Here is a 24,433-nt window from a genome sequence, read left to right as displayed (position 1 = left end):
GGTGAACCCTGCCCCCTTTATGGGGGATTGGCTGAGGCCCTCAAATATTTCAGGCAGTTCCTCCTAACCTCCCCTCCATAGCTCTACAAGTTTTTACAACACTCTCTAGATCAAGGGGAGGCACCAGAGGAGCTGTCAGAATGAGTCATCCAGCCCTGACTGAATCCGGACCCAGATTCACAGCTCAGGCTTAGCCCTAAACCAAACAAAAATGTTCCTACACTAACAAAGCTACACTACAAGACCAATCTTACATCTAGCACACACTAGAGGGTGCTACAACTGCAACCCCAAACCATGTATATGGCTCATGCTCACAGTGCGGCCCCATTGACTTGAATTGCTGCTTTTTACAGGAAGTGCTAACTGTTAACTCTGCATAGCACAATAAATTTGCGGTGTCAAACTTCATGCAAAATGTAAGCAGTCTCTTCCAGCTGTATTTTACACTTTAGGTAAGTGGGGGTGGTAAAAACAAGGCCAAATTGCTAAAAAAGAAAAAAATACACATATTCTAATCATACTGTTTCCTCCTTGACACCCTATTCACAATGGCTACCTATGTAGTACAGAGACCACGGCTATAGGCTCCAATAGTATGCAGCCACCTGTGGCGTGCTGTGGCCTGGCAGGATTTTTAAATTTCCTTTCCCCCATCCTATGTGTTTATGGGGTGGGGGGAATCTTTCACTGAGAAACCCTTTTTTTATTATACTAATTGTCACATTTTTCTGTGTGTTCATGGTCTGTACAAAGCCCCCAAAAATATAATAAACTGCCCAGCCTCTATCTGCAAGTCATTACTTACTGAAATGTCTGATTTTCTGTGACTCCACCTTGCGGATCTTGCGCTTGATAAAGGTGTGAATGTGGCTGATGATGATGAAGGGGGGAGCCAGTGCTGGGCGGTTGTGGTACTCCACAATTAGGTTGTATCGCTGGAACTTCCAGTAGATATCACTGTTTCCTTGCACTTTGGAGAAGGTGTAGCTGTGAGACGAAAGGCACAGGTGATAAATGGCACAGTATGGCCAAAATCAGGATTATCAATTCTTCATCTTACGTTCTTCCTTGTGTAAAACACATAATAACAGTACATCTATTCCATACAAAAATCAAAGTGTGAAACTGTGACTTATAAGCTGGGTGCACACTGTTCGAAAATCAGCTGATTCCGCAGTCTGTTTGACATGGTATGGTGATCTGTTAGTTTTTTCTTTCGCTTAACCTGCTGGGTTGAACGAAAAAAGAAAAGCTTCCAGTTTGTACCCAGCTTTATACAATTACAACATGGTGTTTGGAAGACTAAGAAACCCTCTGGTGTGGGTCAGTTACTATGTGATGAAAGGAAATAGTAGGCACACAATCCAATCTGGCTGTCCCTATGAACATATATTATATAGTCCAAAAAAGTCTGTCAATAGTTCATAATACTCGTGGCAGCTGTCCCCAAAGCAGAAGCAGTCTCTGTAATAAATCAAAAAAGTGAGAAAGAGAAGCTCCAGAGAAAATTATCTCTGTCATTTTCTCTGGCACACATACTGGATTGATAAAGGAGCGTGGACGCTCCAAAACACGTAGCCAATTATATCCGATGCTGTGACGTCACCTCTACCAGTGTGCATTCCAATGTGGTTCCTGGAAGCTCTAGGCACCATCTTTCCACCATCCTTCAGTATATACTGTACAAAGTCAGCCAGAGCACAGAGACATCACACACAGAACAGTGGTCTTCATTATGAGCTTGCTGACTTACTAATTTTGCGTATTTAATAAAACAGCCATTATGCTACACTAAGGCTCAGTTCACATAATTACATAGTCAGGTTGAAAAAAAAAAGACACAAGTCCATCCAGTTCAACCACAAAAAAATAAAAAAAAATAATAATATCATACAATCACATATACCCAATTCTATACCACAGTTGATCCAGAGGAAGGCGAAAAACCCCAGCAGAGCATGATCCAATTTGCTAAAGCACGAAAAAATTCCTTCCTGATCCCCTGAGAGGCAATCGCTTTTCCCCCGATGAACTTTACCTATAAATGTTAGTACCCAGTTATATTATGTACATTTAGAAAATAATCCAGGCCTTTCTTAAAGCAATCTACTGAGCTGGCCAGAACCACCTCTGCAGGGAGTCTATTCCACATTTTCACAGCTCTTACTGTGAAGAAACCTTTCCATATTTGGAGATGTAATCTCTTTTCTTCTAGACGTAAAGAGTGCCCCCTTATCCTCTATGTTGACTGTAAAGTGAATAACTCAACACCAAGTTCACTATATGGACCCCTTATATATTTGTACATGTTGATCATATCCCCCCTTAATCTCCTCCTTATCAAGAGTGAATAAATTCAGTTCCTCTAATATTTCCTCATAGCTGAGCTCCTCCATGCCTCTTATCAGTTTGGTTGCCCTTCTCTGCACTTTCTCCAGTTCCCCAATATCCTTTTTGAGAACTGGTGCCCAAAACTGAACTGCATATTCCAGATGAGGTCTTACTAATGATTTGAACAGGGGCAAAATTATATCTCTCTCCAGTCCATACCTCTCTTAATACAAGAAAGGACTGTGCTCGCTTTGGAAACCGCAGCTTGTCATTGCATGCTATTATTGAGCTTATGATCTACCAAAACCCCCAGATCCTTGTCCACTATGGATCCCCCCAGTTGTACTCCCCTAGTAAGTATGATGCATGCATATTCTTAGCCCCCAAGTGCATAACTTTACATTTCTCAACATTAAATCTCATCTGCCACATAGCCGCCCAATTAAACAGAGCATTGAGATCGGCTTGTAAATTGGAGACATCCTGTAAGGACTTTATTCCACTGCATAGCTTGGTGTCATCTGCAGAGATGGAAATTTTACTTTTGATCCCAGACCCAATATCATTTATAAAGACATTAAAAAGTAAGAGTCCCAGCACTGAACCTTGGGGTACACCACTGAAAACCTTAGACCATTCAGAATAAGAATCATTAACCACTACGCTCTGAATTCTTCTTTTAGCCAGTTTTCTATCCATTTACAAACTGATATTTCCAAACCTGTAGACTTTACTTTAAACATGAGTTGTGTGTGCAGAACTGTATCGAACATTTTTGCAAAAACCAAGTATACCACATCCACCGCCACCCCTCTGTCCAAGGTTTTACTTACCTCCTCATAAAAAGAAATCTGGTTTGTCTGACAACTTCTGTCTTTCATGAATCCATGCTGTCTGTTGCTTAAAATATTTTTTTCCTGCAAGAACTCGTCTATGTGGTCTTTTATTAATCTCTCCAGTATCTTCCCAACTATAGAAGTTAAACTAACAGGTCTATAGTTACTTGGTAAAGACTTTGTTCCCTTTTTAAATATAGGCACAACATTGGCCCTGCGCCAATCCAGTGGTACTAGTCCTGTTATTAATGAGTCCCTAAAAATTAGATACAATGGCTTTGAAATTACAGAGCTCGATCCGTGGGTGGATGCCATCAGGTCCAGGTGCTTTATCCACCTTTATTCCGTCCAAATATTTCTGGACCATATCACTTTTGAGCCATTGTGGATTTGGGGCTGTGTCACTACCACCCCCATTATGTACATGAGCTCCCCCGTGCTCCTTTGTATACACAAAGCTGAAGAAATATATGCAAATTAGATGCATTTTGAACCACATTAGATTTTTAGGAGGACATGTCAAATCAAACTGGCTTTCTATGGAGCTGGTTCATATATATGCGGTGCAGCAGCTGGGCAAATTTGCTGCAAATTAAAAAAAAGTCATGTGTGTTTTCTGAGAACTGCGGTGCAATTCAGATGCAAATTCCAGGCTCATTGTCTTCTATGGGAATGCATCTGAAACCAACATCTCCGTTTTTAAATACAAATTCGATCCAAAAAAATAAAAAAAAACTGATTCCCCCCAATCCATTTTAGGGCCTCTCTGATCTGGTACAAATTTTAAGGAGATTCTCATGCCAAAATGTAAAAAAAGAAACAGGTCTTGGATTTTAAGGGGAACCACCACACCAAAATGAAAAAAAAAAAGAAATGGCACGAGGCCCCCCAAAATCCATAACATACCAGTGCTTTGAGGCAGGGGAAGCTCTGTTAAGGATGTGGCAGATGGCTTCCCACTCCTCAACAACCAGCTAATGTTAAAGATGACAGTGGCTGATAGTTCCAAAATTTGCATCTGAACCGCATCTAAATCACAGCTGAACAGCTGCTTTGGAAAACTAAGTAGAAATTTACACCAGACCAGAGAAGCACGGATTATGAATGCAATGATATAAGGAGTGCTGGACATGACAGTGTGGATGAGGGACACAGAGGGTTAAGCTTTATGGGTGGAGCTGAGTAAAAAGGTTTGCAGGAAGCAAGTTCAGTGTAGGGGAGGGGTCATATAAAAGGGAGGGGTGTGGCTTTAGGGGATCATTCGGATCCCAGCGTGACACAGAGGAGGCAGTTTTTCTCTGCTCCTCTGTAATGGCCGACCTGGATGGGATTTTCAAGAGGCTGAGACGGGCGGCGGAGGCAAGCGGAGCGGAGTGGCTGCGGGACCGAGCGGGGACCAGGAGGACACCGCGGAGGATGTCGGTGATGCAGGTGAGGCGCTGCTGCATGCGCGGAGGTCTCGGCCTCCGGCGCGTTTTTTCCCCGGGGCCTACCCCTCGTCCACCTCGTGACTGTCGGAGCCCGGGGGCCGACCGCTCGGTCCCCCCGGCGAAGAGGAAGGTGCCTGGCTCTCCCTGGTCTGGGTGGTCATTGCGCCGCCGACCGGAGGGGGGCGGGACCTCGCGGGAAAATGGCGCCGGGTACGGGGGGGGGGAACGGGCGGGGGGCTCTGGGTCTAGCCGCCTTGGGGGTGTGGCGGAAGGGGGGATCCTCGGACTGGGGGTTTCAGCGTGGGGACACGCGCGGTGGGGGGCAGGGTTTGGCATGGGGGGGGGGTCGCTGCTCCCGGGATGGGGCGGGTGGGATGCAGAGAGCCACCGAGGTGCCTGGCAGGGCTGGTCTTGGACGCCAGCATGCCGGGGGTGGTCGGGGGCCACAGGCACTGCGGGATGCGCCTGACCGCGCTGACCAGGAGGTCTGCGATTCGCCCAGGGGGATGGCGGTGCCCCCGGCGCGCACCGCGGAGGACAAGTCCGAGGGTGAGCTGTCGCAGGAGGAGGAATTTTCACATGCAGCGCACGGAACCATGACTGTCGGCAAGGCCCCGGTGCGGCCAGGTAAGTCACGTGCTCCTTTGGTTCTGATGGAAGCCTTGGGGGGATTTCCTGGGGGACCCGGTATCCCAGAACGGCAGGGGATGGGGGCAGAGGGCCGGTCGGCGGGGGTGGGGCATGTCGCCCTGGGGGGGGGCCCACGGACAGCTGCAGGACCTTCTTGGAGGGGCTGCGGGCCCTGGTGGGTAAGTTTGCCGGGGGTTAGGGGGCACCGCAAGTGGGTCCCTGGATGGCTGCGGGCCCAGGGTCGGGGGGTGGGGGGTCCGGGACCACGCCGGTGGTGGACCCCCCGACCGCTGCGGCTTCTGGGGGGGTGGTAGACATGGGGCCTGGGGGCACGGGGGTCCCCCCGGTGGTCACGGAACCTGGGGCGTGGTCCGATGTGGTCAGGGTTGTGGATGCTGCCCGGTGCGCAGCATATGTTGATTCGAGGGCCCGGTGGGGGCGTGCCTGAAGCAGGAGGTGCGGGAGAATATTGGCATGGGTGAGTATGTGGAGATTTTCTCGTTGCTCCCCCTTGAGAAGTTCAACTTGGATAGGGTCAAGCCGGACGGTTCCAAAAGGACGACGAGGAGAAGCGTAGGTATCGGCTGATTCTGCGCACTTTCTCCATTTGGCTTCAGGCGTTCGCTGGCTTAGCTAGCATGATTGGGGAGACGAACCCCGAGCATGGCTCGGCGTTGTTCTGCTATATGTACGCGATTGGAGGGGCTTATCGGGTGTATGGGGGGGGTGGCATGGCTGCGTTATGACGAACAGTCCGGGCAGCGGTAAGCGGTGCGGCCGGAACTATGCTGGGACCGCAAGGACATCAGCCGCTGGATGAGGCTTATGTCTGCGGCTCGGACTCCTGCTCCGTTTCTTCAGGGGGGGGCGGGAGTGTGTTGTCCTCAGGGCTGCCGGCCGGGAAAAAGTGGGGTGTGTGCTGGCCCTTTAACGGGGGGCTTGTAAATTCGGGAAAGCGTGCCGATTTAAGCACGAGTGCTCCGGCTGCGGCGGCGCCCTCGCACTGTCCCGCTGTTTCAGGAACGAAAAGCGTTCCGGCGATGTTGCTCACGTAAGGGATGACGCCGGTAACCCTGGGAAGGATGCTTCCTTTCCTGAGTGAGTATCCCGATGGTGAGGCGGCGCTGGGGTTGATTTCGGAGTTTCGGGATGGTTTCAGGATTCCTTGTTCATTGGCGGAGGTGCCGCCAGTGGCCCGGAACTTGCAATCGGCTTTGGTATACCCTGGGGGTGGTAGGCGAAAACTGGGGCAGGGAAGTGGCGTTGGGCCGGATGGGTGGGCCTTTCGAAGTGCAACCGTGGGGCGACCTGGTGGTGTCCCCGCTGGGTGTAGTTCCTGGGAAAGAGCCAGGGAAATTTCGCTTGATTCATCACTGGTCCTTTCCTAAAGGGGGGTCGGTCAATGACGTCATCGGCCCTGATGCGTGTACGGTCTCATACGCGTCTTTTGATGCGGCGGTGAGGTGGGTCAGGCTTTCTGGATGCGGGGCTCTTATGGCCAAGGCAGATGTGGGGTGCCATTGGCGGGGCCAGTTCTATATGAGTAAGTGCCTGCCCATGGGTTGTTCCATTTCCTGCGCCTACTTTGAGGCGTTTAGCTCATTTTGGAGTGGGTGGTGAGTGACGTTTCGGGCCTGGAGTCGGTCGTCCACTATTTGGACGACTTTCTGTGCGTGGGCCCCGCCTGCCTCCAGTGTGGGTGCGATTTTTCTGTCTACGTTGCAGCACATTGCAGGTAAGTTCGGGGTACCGTTGGCGGGGGATAACACGGAGGGACCAGTTACGGACTTGAGTTTTTTTGGGGATAGTGATCAATTCGAGGGCAATGGAGTGTCGATTGCCCGAGAATGAATTACTTGATCGGAAGATGGAATTGGCGGAGATGCAAGGATAGTAGAAGGTCTGGTTGAGGGCCCTGCAGTCTCTGTTGGGCTAGCTAAATTTTGCTTGCCGGATCATCCCTATGGGGGCGGGTGTTCGGCAGTCGGCTGTCGGCAGCCTCGGCCGGGGTGAGTGTGCCTAACCATTTTGTGCGTCTGCGGGAAGGAACACAGGGAAGATTTGCGGGCGTGGCTTGAATTCCTAGCCTCTTGTAACGGGCGGGACATGTGGATGTCGGGGCCAGTGAGCAATTTCGATGTGGAATTGGTCGCTGCCGCGGCTGGGTCGGCGGGTTATGGGGCGTATTTTCGGGGACGGTGGAGTGCTGAACCTTGGCCCCGATCTTGAGAGGTGGCGGGGTTGTTGGGCAACCTGGTTCTGCTCGAACTATTCCTGGTGGTGTTGGTATTGGAGCTGTGGGGGGAGGAGTTCCGTAATATGAAGTTGCGCATTAGTTGAGACGACATGGGGGTGGTTCAGGTCCTCAACCATTTGGCTGCTACGGCAGCTGGTGTTTCGGTGTTTACGGCTCAATGTTTACGTTTCGGCAGTGCACATACCTAATTATTTGGCTAACTCGCTCTCTCGTTTTCAGTGGGACGAGTTCCGGGATCTGGCGCCGAGAACGGAGGAGTCGAGGGCGTCTTGCCCTGGGTGGATGTGGGGGAGGCCCTTGTAGTCGCCGCAGGTTGGATTCAGGGGTCTTTGAGTGGGTCCACGTGGGCGGCCTATTCTGGGGTGTGGTCAGAATGGTTGGGTTGGAGCGGTTGGTCGGGGCTCCGACCAGCGCTGGTTGGTGCTGTATTGGGTGGCAGGGAACATTGAGATGGGATTGGCACCTGCGTCGATTGATCGGAAATTGGCGGGGTTGGCATTTTTGTTTAAGCTGTGGGGAGAGCCGGACGGGAATGCGGATTTTTTGGGTGCGGCAAACCTTGAAGGGGTATAGGAGGGAACGGAAAGGTCGGGAGGCGCACAGGCTGGTGAAGTGTGATAACTTGGTGGCGATTTGTTCCCGGCTTGTGGAAGTTTGTTCTTCCGCTTACAAGGCCATCCTGTTCACAGCGGCTTTTTCATTGGCGTTTTATGGGGCGTTTGGGACTGGGGAGTTGGTGTGTCGGTCTAAACGGGGTGCTGTGGGGCTGTTGGATCAGGATGTACAGGTGGCTGTTGATCGGGTGAGTATACGGTGGCAGAGGTCCAAGCCGACCAGCTGGGCAGGGGAGTGGTGATTATACTGTTTGCCTTGACCGGGCTCGGCAGTGGGCCCTGTGGTGGCGGTAAGGGCCTTTCGGGCGGTGCGGCTGGAGGGGGGGGGGGCCTTTCTTGCTGCATGCGGGGGGCTCTTTTCTCTCTAGGTTGCAATTCGTGTCAGTTTTCAACGGTGCCTGCGGACTGTGGGTTTGGACGACCGGGAGTACTCGTCGCACTCCTTCCGTATTGGGGCGGCCACTGAGGCTGCCCGATGTGGGCTGGCTGAGGCGATTGTTCGCCGGATCGGTCATTGGGAATCTAAGAGGTTCCGTTCGTATGTCCGGCCGCAGTTGATCCTGGGGTGAGCTGGGGCGCGGCTGGGAGTGTTTTGCAGTATGGGGTTGGGAGTTACAGGTGTTATGGTATATTACGTTGGTTGGTTGTTATGTGTTCTGTGTTATGTTTTTCGTTTCAGATGGAGGTTCCTCACGCCTCGTTTGGATCCTAGGGCACTTGGACGTGTGCTGGGGGGCCGGGAGAGGTGATGCTCAGCCGGCAGGCGGGCCGTTGGGAATTCCTGGGGGGAGGCTAGGTTGATGTGGTTGGGATTCCCGGGCATGCGGTGGGAGCGTGTGATGAAGGAAGTTGAGCGCTTTGCAATGAGGGACAGGCCCCCGGATGTGTTGGTCATTTACGCAGGGGGCAACGACCTGGGCATACGGAAGGAAAGGGACATCTTAGCTGATGTTAGGGCGGATGTTTTGCACTTACGAGTCCGCTTCCCGGGTACCATTTTGGTTTGGTAGGTCATTGCGGGCAGATCGGTGTGGAGGTGGGCTAGGTCCATGGTAAGCATCAACAAAACCAGGATGGGGGTCGGACGTGGGTATTGACCTTTGGTCATTGGGTCTGCAGGAGGGTATACAACATAGCTCTTAGGGTGTGGGGTGGCCCTCAAGGTTGAGGGGGTCACCCTTTCGGGCTGTGGCGGTGTGTTTTCTGGTGGTTTCTGACGGTAGACAGGTACTCAGAAGGGATCTGAGGGTGTGGGGGGCTCATCTAACGATCGGCCCCTCTGGGTATTCCTGAACGTTGGAGGGAATACGGTTATGTTCACTGGCGGAAGTTGTCTCCGACCGGTCACAGGTGGAGGCCTTTGGGAAGTTGGTGAGGTGTACCGCAGTGATTTGGTATTGGCTTAAGTGGGGTCACCGTCAGAGATCACCAGAATGGGCAGTTAATGTTATTTAATGTGGTTTAATGGTAATAAAGTTATTTATATTTATATATCTATATATATTTAGATATTTTCATATTTACAAGTTATTGGAGTGAATTTTGAGTTATGTTTAATAAAGGCTGTTGTGGCCAGTTTACTCCAACCTATGGTGTGGTCTCGTTTCTAATAGGGGAAGGTATGGGTAAGGAATAATATAAGGGGAACATTCAGACTACACTAGTCAAGAGAAGCACGGATTATGAATGCAATGATATAAGGAGTGCTGGACATGACAGTGTGGATGAGGGACACAGAGGGTTAAGCTTTATGGGTGGAGCTGAGTAAAAAGGTTTGCAGGAAGCAAGTTCAGTGTAGGGGAGGGGTCATATAAAAGGGAGGGGTGTGGCTTTAGGGGATCATTCGGATCCCAGCGTGACACAGAGGAGGCAGTTTTTCCCGCCCTCCCGCCCTAATGTTATGTGTTTGTTTTGTTGTGTCGTTTGTTGCTGGTCTTTTCTTCTTTTGCAGGTTTCGTCGGTTGTCACGGCAGCTGAAGGTTTTCCTGTGTTGGCGGTGTGTTTTCTGGTGGTTTCTGACGGTAGACAGGTACTCAGAAGGGATCTGAGGGTGTGGGGGGCTCATCTAACGATCGGCCCCTCTGGGTATTCCTGAACGTTGGAGGGAATACGGTTATGTTCACTGGCGGAAGTTGTCTCCGACCGGTCACAGGTGGAGGCCTTTGGGAAGTTGGTGAGGTGTACCGCAGTGATTTGGTATTGGCTTAAGTGGGGTCACCGTCAGAGATCACCAGAATGGGCAGTTAATGTTATTTAATGTGGTTTAATGGTAATAAAGTTATTTATATTTATATATCTATATATATTTAGATATTTTCATATTTACAAGTTATTGGAGTGAATTTTGAGTTATGTTTAATAAAGGCTGTTGTGGCCAGTTTACTCCAACCTATGGTGTGGTCTCGTTTCTAATAGGGGAAGGTATGGGTAAGGAATAATATAAGGGGAACATTCAGACTACACTAGTCATGTGTAAACCTAGCCTTAGTAGGTGCTTCCCTTTCTCCCTTGTGAGCCAGTTACTAGCTGAAGAACACCACACGAGAACAGCTGAGGAAATTGAAGCACAACTACCACCAGCCACAAAACATAATCCATCAATGAAGATCCAGCAGTACTTTGGGCAGAGGTCACCTTTAAGAACATAATGAAATAACATGACCCCCATATACATTAGTTACCTGAACATGGCAATCAGCAGATTCAGCAAGAGGATGTTGGCAACAAGCAAGAAAACAACCAGAAGCAAAATCACAAGCCAGTTGGCAAAAGTGTTGGGACATGGGGGTAACTCTTCATTCATGATAGCCACAGGGTCATCTGTGCAGTTTTCAATTGCCAACTTTCCAGCTGCAATAAAAAAAAAAAAAAATATATATATATATATTATACCATTTACCTGTACATTATACCACAGTTGTTTAGTTTAATAACATAATCATGTACCATGTATCATTAAACACTATTTCTGGTGACAATCCGGGATTCCCTCACTTTGAAGGGGCTTCCTCTCACTTCCTGTTTTGGGACAGGAAGTGAAAGAAATCTCCGCAATGGGACATATATGTCAAAAAATTAACAGGAGTAAAGACCCTTATATTTTTCAATATGAAGGTCTAGGAATTATCCCTGACGAAGAGCAGGTCTTGAAACCCGTTGAGCATATGTGCACAATACTTTCTATACAAGTTATTTTTGACATGCCAGCATGATTGGTGCTTATATATACAGTTATCTTCTTGTTGTAAAACGATGGGTGATGTGACAATTTTGGGTGTTAGTGGATTTTATCATTGTTTTAATAAAGTTTTGTTATGGTTCTTATAAAATATGAGGAAAAAAAAAATAATATATATATAATGTTGTTCTTTGGAGATTTTAAAATCCCTGTCACCCATCATAACTCTGCTTTATGAAAATTTGAGATGGTACCGATTTAGTCTCAAAACAAAACTCACTCTAATTGTTTGACATTTTGCCACTCAACCATAGTATAGTTACAGTGCCTTGCAAAAGTATTCACCCCTTGGCATTTTTCATGTTTTGTTGCCTCACAACCTGGAATTAACATGAATTGTTTGAGGATTTGCATAATTTAATGTACAGAACATTCCCACAACTTTGAAGATTTTATTTTTTTATTTTTTTATTGTGAAGCAAACAAATAGGACAAAATAACAGAAAAAGTCAATGTGCATAGCTATTCACCCCCCTAAACTCAATACTAGGGATGCACCGAATGGTTTTTTTGGTGCCGAAACCGATACCGAAAATGAAAAATACACTAGGCTGAAAACCGAAACCGATACCGAAACAGCACCGATACCAAAAATGACTGTTTTTAAAAAATATTTTTATATAGGAGAAGGTCAGAGACTGGGGACATGGTACAGGAGGTGGTCAGAGACTGGGGACATGGTACAGGAGGTGGTCAGAGACTGGCGACATGGTACAGGAGGTGGTCAGAGACTGGCGACATGGTACAGGAGGTGGTCAGAGACTGGCGACATTGTACAGGAGGTGGTCAGAGACTGGCGACATGGTACGGGAGGTGGTCAGAGACTGGCGACATGGTACAGGAGGTGGTCAGAGACTGAGGACATGGTACAGGAGGTGGTCAGAGACTGGGAACATGGTACAGGAGGTGATCAGAGACTGACGGCATGGTACAGGAGGTGGTCAGAGACTGGCGGCGTGGTACAGGAGGTGGTCAGAGACTGGCGGCGTGGTACAGGAAGTGGTCAGAGACTGGCGGCGTGGTACAGGAGGTGGTCAGAGACTGGCGGCATGGTAGAGGAGGTGGCCAGAGACTGGCGGCGTGGTACAGGAGGTGGCCAGAGACTGGCGGCGTGGTACAGGAGGTGGTCAGAGACTGCATGCATGGTACAGGAGGTGGTCAGAGACTGCATGCATGGTACAGGAGGTGGTCAGAGACTGCATGCATGGTTCAGGAGGTGGTCAGAGACTGCATGCATGGTTCAGGAGGTGGTCAGAGACTGCATGCATGGTTCAGGAGGTGGTCAGAGACTGCATACATGGTTCAGGAGGTGGTCAGAGACTGCTGGCATGGTTCAGGAGGTGGTCGGAGACTGCTGGCATGGTTCAGGAGGTGGTCAGAGACTGGTGACATGGTACAGGAGGTGGTCAGAGACTGCATGCATGGTACAGGAGGTGGTCAGAGACTGGGGACATGGTACAGGAGATGGTCAGAGACAGAGGACGTGGTACAGGAGATGGTCAGAGACAGAGGACGTGGTACAAGAGGCGTCCCCCATTGCAGGCCAGTGTCCCCTATTGCAGCCAGTGTGCCTGTGCCCCATTGCAGCCAGTGTGTCTCATTGCAGCCAGTGTGTCCCAGTGTGTCCCATTTTGCAGCCAGTGTGTCCCATTTTGCAGCCAGTGTGTCCCATTTTGCAGCCAGTGTGCCTGCGTGCCATTTTGCAGCCAGCCTGTGCAGGGAAGAGAGCCGCCTCCGCTGCCTGTTTGATCGCAGCGCCGGGAACATCACAGCTTTCATTTCAATAGCTGTGTGTTCCCGGCCCCGCGCCGTCACACACAGCCCGGACAAGGGGGAGGGGCTGTGTGTGACGGCGCGCGGCCGGGAACACACAGCTATTGAAATGAAAGCTTTGATGTTCCCGGCGCTGTGATCAAACAGGCGGCGGAGGCGGCTCTCCTGCATTATACACCCCCCATGATGGGCGTCGCCAAGGGCGGGGGCGGGGCCCCGCCCCCACCCAGGCCACGCCCTATTTTTGGCTCCATTGTCGGCCGTTTTTCTCTTTCGGAAAATTGCCGAAAAGGACATTTTCGGACGATATTTTTCGGCGGCCGAAATTTCGGTGCATCCCTACTCAATACTTTGTAGAGCCACCTTTTGCGGCCATCACAGCTCCAAGTCGCTTTGGATAAGTCTCTACGAGCTTGCCACATCTTACCACTGGGATTTTTGCCCATTTCTCCTTGCAAAACTGTTCCAGCTCTTTCAAGTTGGATGGTTTGCGCTTGTGAACAGCAATCTTTAAGTCTGACCACAAATTTTCTATTGTATTGAGGTGTGGGCTTTGACTAGGCCATTCCAACACATTTACCTTTCCCCTTAAACCACTCAAGTGTTGTTTTAGCAGTGTGTTTGGGGTCATTGTCCTACTGGAAGGTGAACCTCCATCCTAGCCTCAAATCACACAGAGTGGTACAGGTTTTACTCAAGAATATCCCATCTTTCCCTCAACTTTGACCAGTTTCCCAGTCCCGACTGCTGAAAAACATTCCCACAGCATGACGCTGCCACCACCATGTTGTGCACATGCCAATTATCAGTTTTTTATTTCTGAAAAATTGTTTTAGATATATATTTTTCTAATTTTGCTTCACTAACTTAGACAGAGAAGTTAGACTGAGAAAATTGAAAAGAAATTTTTTTTGTTGTGCCACATCCAATAGTGAAAAAAGCTAAGAAAAATGGTGGACTTTTGGAGGCATGTACACCAATAAGTATAACAAAAAAACAAAACGTATTAAATAAAATCATATCATGAAAGAATTGGACAACATAATACATATAGTACAAATGGTTGATCATCCATAAGTAATCTAGTTAGCCATAACATTTATTTCCCTAGGCTTTTAACAATGTATTCTATGCAGCCACAGATTTTTTAAGGCCCCAAAAAGAAGGTTTGCCTGGTGTGCACGAGAAAGGCACTGAGGCGGAATGCTAGCGCCCAAACTTAAGAAGAAAAAAAGAGTAGTAAAATATAATGAAAGTAATAATGATGAAGTAAAAAAGTACAGAAAATGTTAGGATAATAATTTATACTGATGATTAAAAATGTATATAGTATATTGAGAAAAAGGGGAGCGGCGGAATGGGGCCCCGCCCACTCCACCCACGACACAACAAGCTTCACCAGCGCACTGCGTGTGTGCGCTGGGTTAGAAAGATGGAGACTGGCAGTGCGCTGGTGAAGCTTGTTGTGTCGGTGGGTGGAGTGGTGGGGCCCGTTCCAACGCTCGTGTCTCTGACATGCGCAGTTGGGATGCCTTTTTTCTCCTCCTTCTCCATCAGCTGTTGCACATCGCTTGCAGTGGCTGATTGGAGGGGGAGGTCTATTTAAATCTTCAGTGACAGGTCCGCCAGCACTTCACAGCCGGGTCTGTGGAACACTGAACGGACGTTCAGTAAAGCTTCTCTCCAACTGCTCCAAGGTATGGACTACTGGTGCCCAAGACTGGATTGCATAATTAAGGTGTGGCCTGACCAGAGTATTGTAAAGTGGGAGAATTATTGTTTTATCTCTGGAGTTAATCCTCTTTTTAATGCATGCCAATATTCTGTTTGCTTTGCTTGCAGCAGCTTGGCATTGCGTGCCACTGCTGAGCCTATCATGCACTAGAACCCCCAGGTCCCTTGGGGTAGCCACGCTCACACCCATTGTGCATTTGCGATCGCAATACATACTCACATTGATGAGTTTTTTTAATTTTGTTTATTTTTGCTAGCACTTTCGTTCATTTTTTAAACAGCATTTGTACTTTTTTTCTTATGACTTGGTGGAGTCGTTTTAAGCTCTTGAGTATTCGGCTTAAAATTTTTTTTGTTGAAATCATATCACACAATTTGGCGCATTTCTGTTTTTTTATGGTGACACGTCATTTGGAGACGTGCTGAGAGCATCCGTGCGGATCCGAAAATCACGGGACATCCGAACGATCGGGATAATCTCCGGCATCTGGTTATCGGGACTTCTATGTGATTGTCAGGTCACCTTGAGGCGAGGTGACAGGTGCACACTGTAGGATCAGGAGTGCACCGCAAGGTTGTGGACCCTACGGCTGACTGCTGCAGACGGGGGACAGATCCCACTGGGGTTAGAGCGCAAGATTCCCTGGGGCGCGGAGTCTAAGAGCCAGCAGGTGTTCACCAGCACCTCTGGTGGTGAGGATGGACTTGGCTGCAACTGGCTCCAGGTCTCAACCCCCAGGGTCCCCCAGCTCACACCCACAGTAGGCAACAGGAGGATAGGGATGGTGAGGGACAAAGCCAAGGTTGGGGCCACAAGCAGACAAGAATAGTCGGGGACACGCCAAAAGGTCAGGATCACAGGCAAACAGGGATAGTCAAAACACGCCAAAGTCGGTAACGGAAAACAGTAGAAGAGCACACGGCAGGAAACAGGAAGCTAACACACAAAGGAATACACAATGGTTGATCAGCACTGATGGCCTGCAGTGCACAGGTTAATATAGGGCTCCCTGATAGGCCTGGGGTGAAGCCATGCTTAGAGGAGAGGTTATAAAAACCACCAGGTGGAAGTGGCTGTCCTCGTAGTCTGAACACATGAGGGGAGGTAAGCAAACACAGGAAGATCACTGCATAACCATGACAGTACCCTCCCTCTTATGAGGCCTCCCCCTCCCCCGCCTGGGTCCAGGCTTAAAGGGAAACTCCAGATGGAACCTCCTTAACAGACAGGGAGCAAAGACCTCAGATGCAGTGATCCAAGACCTCTCCTCAGGACACAACCCTTTCCAAAGTACGAGGTACTGAAGAATGCCTTTACAGAGCCGGAAATCCAAAACTTGACTAACCTCGTATTTTAGATTATCCTCAGAGACCGAAACAGAGGTAGGGAGAGGACGAGAGGACTTGAGGACTAAAGGCTTTTTAGGAATGGGTAAGGGCATCAGAAGATCAGGAGTCTGAGCAGGGTCCCCCACACCCTTAAAGATGAGCTGGGAATCCATAACAGGACCACCAGACTGGGCAGAGGTCAGTGGATCCCTGAGGTCAGGTTGGTTAGAAAGTGACATATCACAAGAGTCAAGTTGGATAGCTGAAACACAAACAGAATGCAGAGAACCCTAAGAAAAAGATTGAAAAGCCCTCCTGGCTGAATGAAGTATTCTATCCAAAGGATGGATTGAGCCTCTTAAACGGGTTTGAACGGACATAGTAGCAGTAGGGTGAGGCCAGGTCACAGAAGGTCCTGAACAAGAAGCAGGAAGCTCATTGGGCATGGGCTGGACTGACATAACTGGTGCAGAGGTCGACTGAATAGTATTGTCAGGTGTAGCGACCATCTCAATCGAATCACAGGGCATAGCAACTGTGGAACTTGCAGACGAGTTAGCCTGGCTGTGCGTCCAAGCGAGATTAGGGACAGACAAAGGTAAATGGTTATGCGAACTGGAGTGAATGATCGACTCAGGTTCATAGGTGGGCCCCTCATCCAGAGTACCACATGACCTAGAGAGTGCATTAGTCTGACTATTGCAGGACGCATCCCAGAGATTGCTATATACAGCGGGAAGAGCAAAAGATACTGGGATGGTGGTAACAGGAAATTTCTCCTTTGGAATACCCTTGAGTAGGCAGGAAGAGGAACAGGAGGAACCCCAAGCCAGGATCTGACCGGCAGACCAGTCAACGTGTGGAGAATGGAGCCGTAACCAAGGAAGACCTAATATGATAGGAGATGAAGCCTTAGGTAAGACAAGGAAGGATATCCACTCCTGGTGGAGTGTCCCTACTGACATCTTAACAGGAAGAGTCTGGAAGCGGATAGGGCCCCCTGGGAGAACAGTGCCATCAATCGACAAGACCACCAATGGCGTTGTAAGGGGCAAAAGGTGCGATTCTTGGGTCTCAAGTCTGCGAACTAAGCTCCGCAATGGATCATCTGCAGGGAAAGGCACGTCAGCCGGGTCCATGGCTGATCAAACTGTCAGGTCACCTTGAGGCGAGGTGACAGGTGCACACCGTAGGATCAGGAGTGCACCGCAAGGGTGTGGACCCTACGGCTGACTGCTGCAGACGGGGGACAGATCTCACTGGGGTTAGAGTGTAAGATTCCCTGGGGTGTGGAGTCTAAGAGCCAGCAGGTGTTCACCAGCACCTCTGGTGGTGAGGATGGACTTGGCTGCAACTGGCTCCAGGTCGCGACCCCCAGGGTCCCCCAGCTCCCACCCACAGTAGGCAACAGGTGGATAGGGATGGTGAGGGACAAAGCCAAGGTCGAGGCCACAAGCAGACAAGAATATTCGGGGACACGCCAAAAGGTCAGGATCACAGGCAAACAGGGATAGTCAAAACACACCAAAGTCGGTAACGGAAACCAGTAGAAGAGCACACGGCAGGAAACAGGAAGCTAACACACAAAGGAATACACAATGGTTGATCAGCACTGATGGCCTGCAGTGCACAGGTTAATATAGGGCTCCCTGATAGGCCTGGGGTGGAGCCATGCTTAGAGGAGAGGTTATAAAAACCACCAGGTGGAAGTGGCTGGCCTCTTAGTCTGAACACATGAGGGGAGGTAAGCAAACACAGGAAGATCACTGCATAACCATGACAGTGATCTGTGATCGAATTTGCGCAGTTTGACCTCCCCTAACAGGGGGGTCACTGGGGATCTGGTAAGCCTCCATCTATTAGTGGTGTTTAGAGGTGACGGGTCCACGTGGTCAAGTACAATTTCATTGAATAAACAAGTTTCAGTTATTTCTACAGTTACTTTATATATACACTGGACATTACTTATATTTTTGTATTAATTTACATATGGACATTTGAACTCACAATTCGTTTTTTATATTAATTTATTGGACACTTGAGTTAAAAAAAAATAAAAAATCCATAATATTTTTTCACAGCATTTGTTTCACAGTTTTTTCTGATATCATTTTTTTGCAAATTTTTTTAGGTCACATTCACATTTAGTGGCCAAGCGCTGCACTTTTTTTCTTTTATTTTCTTTGTGCCCAGTATCCTGGTTATGGTGTTCAGCTGCTGATTTTTTATTGTTTTCTTACAAAGCGCACATTTTTTCTAGTTTTTATAAATTAAATAGGATTGGTCCCAGGGCAGAACCTTGCTTCCATACTTCCCATTGATCACTACCCTCTGAACACGTCCCTGTAGCCAATTTTCCATCCATGTACTCACCCCATGGTCCATGCCGACAGACCTTAGTTTGTACAGTAAACGTTTATGGGGATCTGCATCAAATGCCTTTGCAAAATCAAAATACACCACATCTACGAGCCTTCCTAGATGGCAGCTCACTACCTCATAGAAGAAAGCCTTGACCCTAATAAGAATCAGAAACATACCCCACAAGGGTAACTCAGGCACCCTAATTCAATCATTATAGAAAGTGTCAATGTAGTATATGATTACCAAGAACATGGTGGGAGGTGTGAATGTTTGTAAAACCACTCTGTAGATTATAAACCACACTGTTTATAATCCAATCATTATAAAATCTGAATATCCAAACAAAAGAACTCGCTGCTCCAGGTGAGACAGAAAGCCTAATGATATCACAGGTATCTGTCTCAGCTCGCCTCCGCATATGATCAACACTGAAGAAATGGCTGAACTTCAAGATCCATCAAAATTCTTATTTAATAAAGAACATCCCAAGTGTTAGACAGTTCAAATGGTTTACCATTTGAACTGTCTATAACACTTGGGATGTTCTATATTAAATAAGAATTTTGATGGATCTTGGAGTGCAGCCATTTCTTCAGTGTTGATTATAAAATCTGAGACATGAGTTAACCACTAGCATTGCATTGCTGAATGGAGTGAACTGCCAGAATGTCATGGTAGAGACTGTAAAATGTGGGTGACTGGTGATGTAAAGGTCCTCATTGCTGTTTAGGGATGTTGTTCCAGTTTAACGTAGATGCCTTATTTCACACCTCCTTCTTAATTACAATTTATGTCAAGGCAAAAAAAACATATGCTACATATCTACATGACCATAGCCCCATGTTTTAATCCTTTAAAAGAGCACACATTTTGATATGCCAGAAATGCATTCAGGTCTTAAAGTGGCTGTAAGCCCATATACCCAGTGAAGTGACTGGCCTCAGGTGATACACAGATGAAACAAATCCTCCTACGTTGTACCTGTCTATCTGCAGTTTTCACTTCTCCACATTACATCCTTTCAAAGTGCTGAATTATAGTTGGCTAGCTCTCCACCCCTTTTTTATGTTAGCTCAAAATTATACTCTGCAGAGCTCAGTAAGGAGCGCTCAGAGCTGATTGGAGGGAAGGGAAGGGACACTCCCCCCCCCGTTTACACAGCACACAGGAACAGAGCTGAGACTGTAAATTAGCTGGAGGTCCCTCCCCTTTCAGCATTTTTTTCTTGGTGTCAGGAAAACTTATCAGAAGTGACTCATTTATAGCAGAACGGTGAAGCAGTAGACAAAAGTGACACTTAGTGCTCCTAATTGAGACAAGTACGCACTGTAGAGGAATATGCTTTGTTCATATTTGATGGCCGACACCATATGCCTTTTTTGTTGACTGAGAATTGTCAACCATGCCCTATGTCTCTTGCAAAACTTCTCAACATCAAACTCTCCAATCCAGACAACATAAAGGATAATTATTCTGCAGTCTTTGATAAGAACTAGGAAGGGTCTTTAACCCCCTCCCACCTGGCCTATTGTAAGATGATGGCCAAGAGGTAGCCCTGTTATCCTAGGACATCATATGATGTCCTCCCTGGATCGTGCCCTGCATGTACCCAACATGCCACGCTCCAGCACAATCTGTCACCTGTTGTGTCCAGCTGACACTGCAGATGACAGATCACTGTACCGGCCTGCTGCCAGTACCATGTAATCGCTGCGGCTAATCACAGCAGATCACATGACAGTTGTACACAATGAAAGGCTTTGATTCATGCCTTTCATTGTGTACTTTTGTGATGAGCTCCGATTGGTCACAGATAGGGATGAGGCGAACGCCCTCTGGTTCGGTTCGCACCAGAACTTACGAACGGACCCCAAATTCATACGAACTTTAGAACCCCATTGAAGTCTATGGGACTCGAACATTCGAAATTAAAAGTGCTAATTTTAACGGCTAATATGCAAGATGCTGTCCTAAAAAGGGTTTGGGGACCTGGCTCCTGCCCCAGGGGACATGGGTCAATGCCTAAAATGTTTTTAAAAATGGCCGTTTTGGCGGGAGCACTGATTTTAATGACGATTAAAGTGAAAAAAAAGTGAAATATTCCTTTAAATATCGTGCCTGGGGGGTGTCTGCAGTATGCCTGTGAAGTGCCACGTGTTTCCCCTGTTTAGAACAGTCCCTGCACAAAATGACATTTAACGGAAATAACGTCATTTAAAACTGCTTGCGGTTTTAATGTTATATCTGGTTCCTGCAATATGGTTGAAAATCATTGAGAAAAATGGCATGGGTAGCCCTCCCTGCCCATTGCCAGCCCCTTTTGGGTCTTGTACGCATATTAAGGGGAGCCCCGTACCCATATTAAAAAAAAGGAAATATGTGTGGCCCCAAGGCCCTATATACTCAGAACAGCAGTATACAGGCAAACAAGACAGGGACTGTGTAGGTTTGTTGTGTTAAGTTGAATCTGTTTGTAATTTTCAACTGGTACGTTTTTAAAGTGTAGCTCCAGTCAAAAAAACTATTTTTAAGCTTTTTGGAAAACATAGGGAAGGGTTATCATCCCTGTATAATTTGTTTTGCCGTCCGTCTTTTTTCATCTCACTTGCTGTTGTCTCCTTCCGTTTGCAAGTAGGAGATGTTTGTAAGTTGGATGTTTGAAAGTAGGGGCCTGCCCTATATGCTCTGCAGAAATGGCGGAACAAGGTGTTGGTTTTGCCACAACATTGTAAGCCCTCAAAGTGACTCTTGGTGGGCGCTGGAGCGCCCTGCTGTGAACGATTATATCGAGAATTGTAATTATATGCCATTGTTGAACAGTGGTAGAAAAAATGACCTTTGGTGGTTGTGGTGCTGGTGCCACAACACTATAAGTCCTTACAGTTACTCTGGGTGGGCACAGGAACGGGCCCTCCTGTGAAATATTATATCAAGAATTGTAATTACATGTCCCTGTTAAACAGGGGCAGAAAAATTGGGCCTTAGGCACTGGTGCTGGTGCCACGACACTGCAACCTCTCCCATATACTCTAGTTTTAGTGCAGGAATTAGCCCTGCTGCAAAGCATTGCATCAAAAATTTGTAATTAAACGCCCCTGTTAAGCAGGGGCAGAAAAATTGGGCTGATGGCATCACCCAGAACCAGAAATGTTCTTCCAACATATCAGGGGAGGAGAAAGAGGACAGACAATCAACATAACAGGACAGTCACTCAGCATCAGCACAGGCAGTCTTGAAGGGATGTGATATTTCAAAAAAAAATATTCGGTTACATCAGCTTCAGGTGCTTGGTAGCTGTGGGTGATCCAAGACTGATTCATCCTGATGAAGGTCAGTCGATCAACTGATTCGGTGGACAGGCGCACCCTGTGATCGGTAACAAAGCCACCAGCAGCACTGAAGGTGCGTTCCGAAAGAACGCTGGATGCAGGACAGGCCAGTAGGTCAATTGCATACTGTGCAAGCTCTGGCCAGTGATCCATCCTCAAGACCCAGTAATCCAGAGGATTTTCGGTGGGAAAGGTGTCCAAGTCTGACCTTGTCCATAGGTATTCCTGCACCATGTAAATCAGACGCTGGCGATGGTTGCTGGAACCGATCATACTTTGGGGCTGCGGACTAAAAAATTGTCTGACCGAAGCCTCAGCAACGCGTTGTCCAGGACCCAGAGTTTGTTACCTCCCAGTCTCTGGGAACGCGTTGCACAGACCTTTCTGCAAGGCCTCCCGGAGATGTCTCATCCTCTGCTCCCTCTGCGATGGCAAGATAAGGTCGGCAACCTTACCCTTGTACCGTGGATCAAGGAGAGTGGCCAGCCAGTAATAGTCCCTCTCCTTGATCCGAAGAATACGAGGATCCTTCCGCAGGCTTTACAGGATCAGGGAGGCCATGCAGCGTAGGTTAGCTGAGGCATTCAGTCCGGAGTCCACTGGGTCACTAAGGATCCGCAGCTTCCTCCTCCCAGCCACGTACAAGTCCACGGGTTTCTTGGGACTGTAAATCATCCCTACAAGACTGCTGATGCTGAGTGCCAGCCTCCACCTCCATGCTGACACAATCATCCTCCTCCTCCTCCTCCTCATCCTCTTCCTGTGTGATGGGTGGCACAGCAGGAACACTGTCTGGATAAAGGGGGCCTTGAGAGGCAAAGAAGTCCTCCTCTTCCTGCCTCTGTTCTGCCTCAAGTGCCCTGTCCATTATTCCACGCAGTATATGCTCCAAGAGGTGGACAAGAGGTACAGTGTCACTGATGCATGCACTGTCACTGCCCACCATCCTTGTGACCTCCTCAAACGGTGACAGGACAGTGCATGCATCCCTGATCATGCCCCACTGGCGTGGTGAGAAAAAACCGAGCTCCCCTGACCCTGTCCTGGTGCCGTAGTCGCACAGGTACTCATTGATGGCCCTCTGCTGCGTCATGGCATCGTTTTGCCTGCGTACTTGCGTAGCCCCTGGAACGCCTACGGAGCACCGCTGGTTCTGAGGACAGAGCACTGGAAGAGGCCATGGAGGAAGAAGAAGAGGAGGGGGTGGAGGAGAGAGGTGTGTCACAACCAATAGTAGCATTTTGGAGGCCTGGTGGCAGAACAACCTCCAACACTACTGCACCTTGTCCTGCATCCTTCCCAGCTGCCAGAAGAGTGACCCAATGGGCCGTGAAAGACAGGTAACGTCCCTGTCCATGCCTGCTGGACCATGAGTCAGCGGTAATATGCACCTTACCGCTGACCGTCCTGTCCAGCGAGGCAAGGACATTGCCTTCCACATGCCGGTAGAGAGCCGGAATCGCCTTCCGTGAGAAAAAGTGGCGTTTGGGGACCTGCCACTGAGGAACCGCACATTGTACAAACTCACGGAAGGGGGCCGAGTCTACCAACTGAAAAGGCAGCAGTTGAAGTGCTAGCAATTTAGCCAAGCTAGCATTCAACCGCTGGGCATGTGGATGGCTGGGAGTGAACTTCTTTCGCCGGTCCAGCAGCTGGGGCAGGGACATTTGCCTGCTATAATCGGACGTGGGTGTACTGCTAGCAGAGTGTCCGGAAGCACTTGGCTGTGACACACCTAATTCTACACCTTCATTCCTCTCAGAGCAGGTTTCAGAGAGGACTGAAGGTCTAGTGGGGTTGGAAATGCCAGCTGATGAGGAGCAAGGAGAGGTCCGCTTTGTTCTTTGGTGTGGGTCTTTGAGGTACGCTTGCCAACGAGCTGCATGGCAGGTCAACATATGTCTGGTCAAGCATGTGGTGCCCAAGCGGCTGATGTTTTGGCCAGGTGAGATACGCTTGAGACATATGTTGCAAATAGCAGCGGTGCAATCTGATGCACTCCTCTCAAAAAAGGCCCACACCAAAGAACTTTTAGAATAATGCGCAGAGGCTGCGCCCTGCACAGGCGGAGCTCTGCGGTGTGATTCAGTCGGTGTGCTGCCCCTAAGCTGTCCCCCGGAGGGCATCCTGCCTCGTTGGACATGTGCCTCCTCCTCCTCTCTCCTACCAGGCACCCACGTGGAGTCAGTGCCCTCATCATCCCCTCCCTCTTCATCGCTGGAGCAAACCTGGCAGTATGCTGCAGCTTGTGGAACATGACTGCCAGATTGCTGTCCTTCTTGAGCATCCCCTCTCTCTGCATTCACGCTACTGCCTTCCTCTAGCTGAGTATCATCATCAGAGCCTACAAAACACTGGGCATCCTCCTGGAGCATGTACCCAACACTGTGCTCAAAGAGTTCAGGAGACTCCTCAGGAGGACGTGGTGGGTCTAGGGAAGGAGTCACTGATGATGACATTGAGAGGAGGGAAGACGATGCGTTGGCAGCTGCTTTGCTAGTACCCTGAGCCTGGGTGAGAGAGGATGAGGAGGATGAAGAGGGCTTGGTCATCCACTCTACCAAG

The 24,433-nt window shown here is 48.7% G+C and overlaps 1 protein-coding gene across 2 annotated transcripts in view; it reads right to left on the bottom strand.

The window, feature by feature from the left end:
- The window catches only part of TRPM4 (transient receptor potential cation channel subfamily M member 4), an 864,058-nt gene that overhangs the window by 136,948 nt on the left and 702,677 nt on the right, over window positions 1-24,433 (bottom strand). For both annotated transcript variants that reach the window (XM_077457078.1, XM_077457079.1), the window contains exons 20-21: window positions 10,783-10,951; window positions 809-990 (exon numbers count right to left, since the gene is read on the bottom strand). In XM_077457078.1, the coding sequence (XP_077313204.1) occupies window positions 809-990; window positions 10,783-10,951 (351 nt within the window). The remainder of the gene's footprint in view (window positions 1-808; window positions 991-10,782; window positions 10,952-24,433) is intronic.

This window comes from Lithobates pipiens, unplaced genomic scaffold, assembly GCF_037356315.1.
Source record: "Lithobates pipiens isolate NorthernLeopardFrog02 unplaced genomic scaffold, aLitPip1_a1.2 Scaffold_27, whole genome shotgun sequence".
In the NCBI taxonomy this organism is placed as follows: domain Eukaryota; kingdom Metazoa; phylum Chordata; class Amphibia; order Anura; family Ranidae; genus Lithobates; species Lithobates pipiens.
The sequence above is the reverse complement of the archived record's forward strand: the minus strand, read 5'-3'. Positions and strand labels throughout refer to the sequence as shown.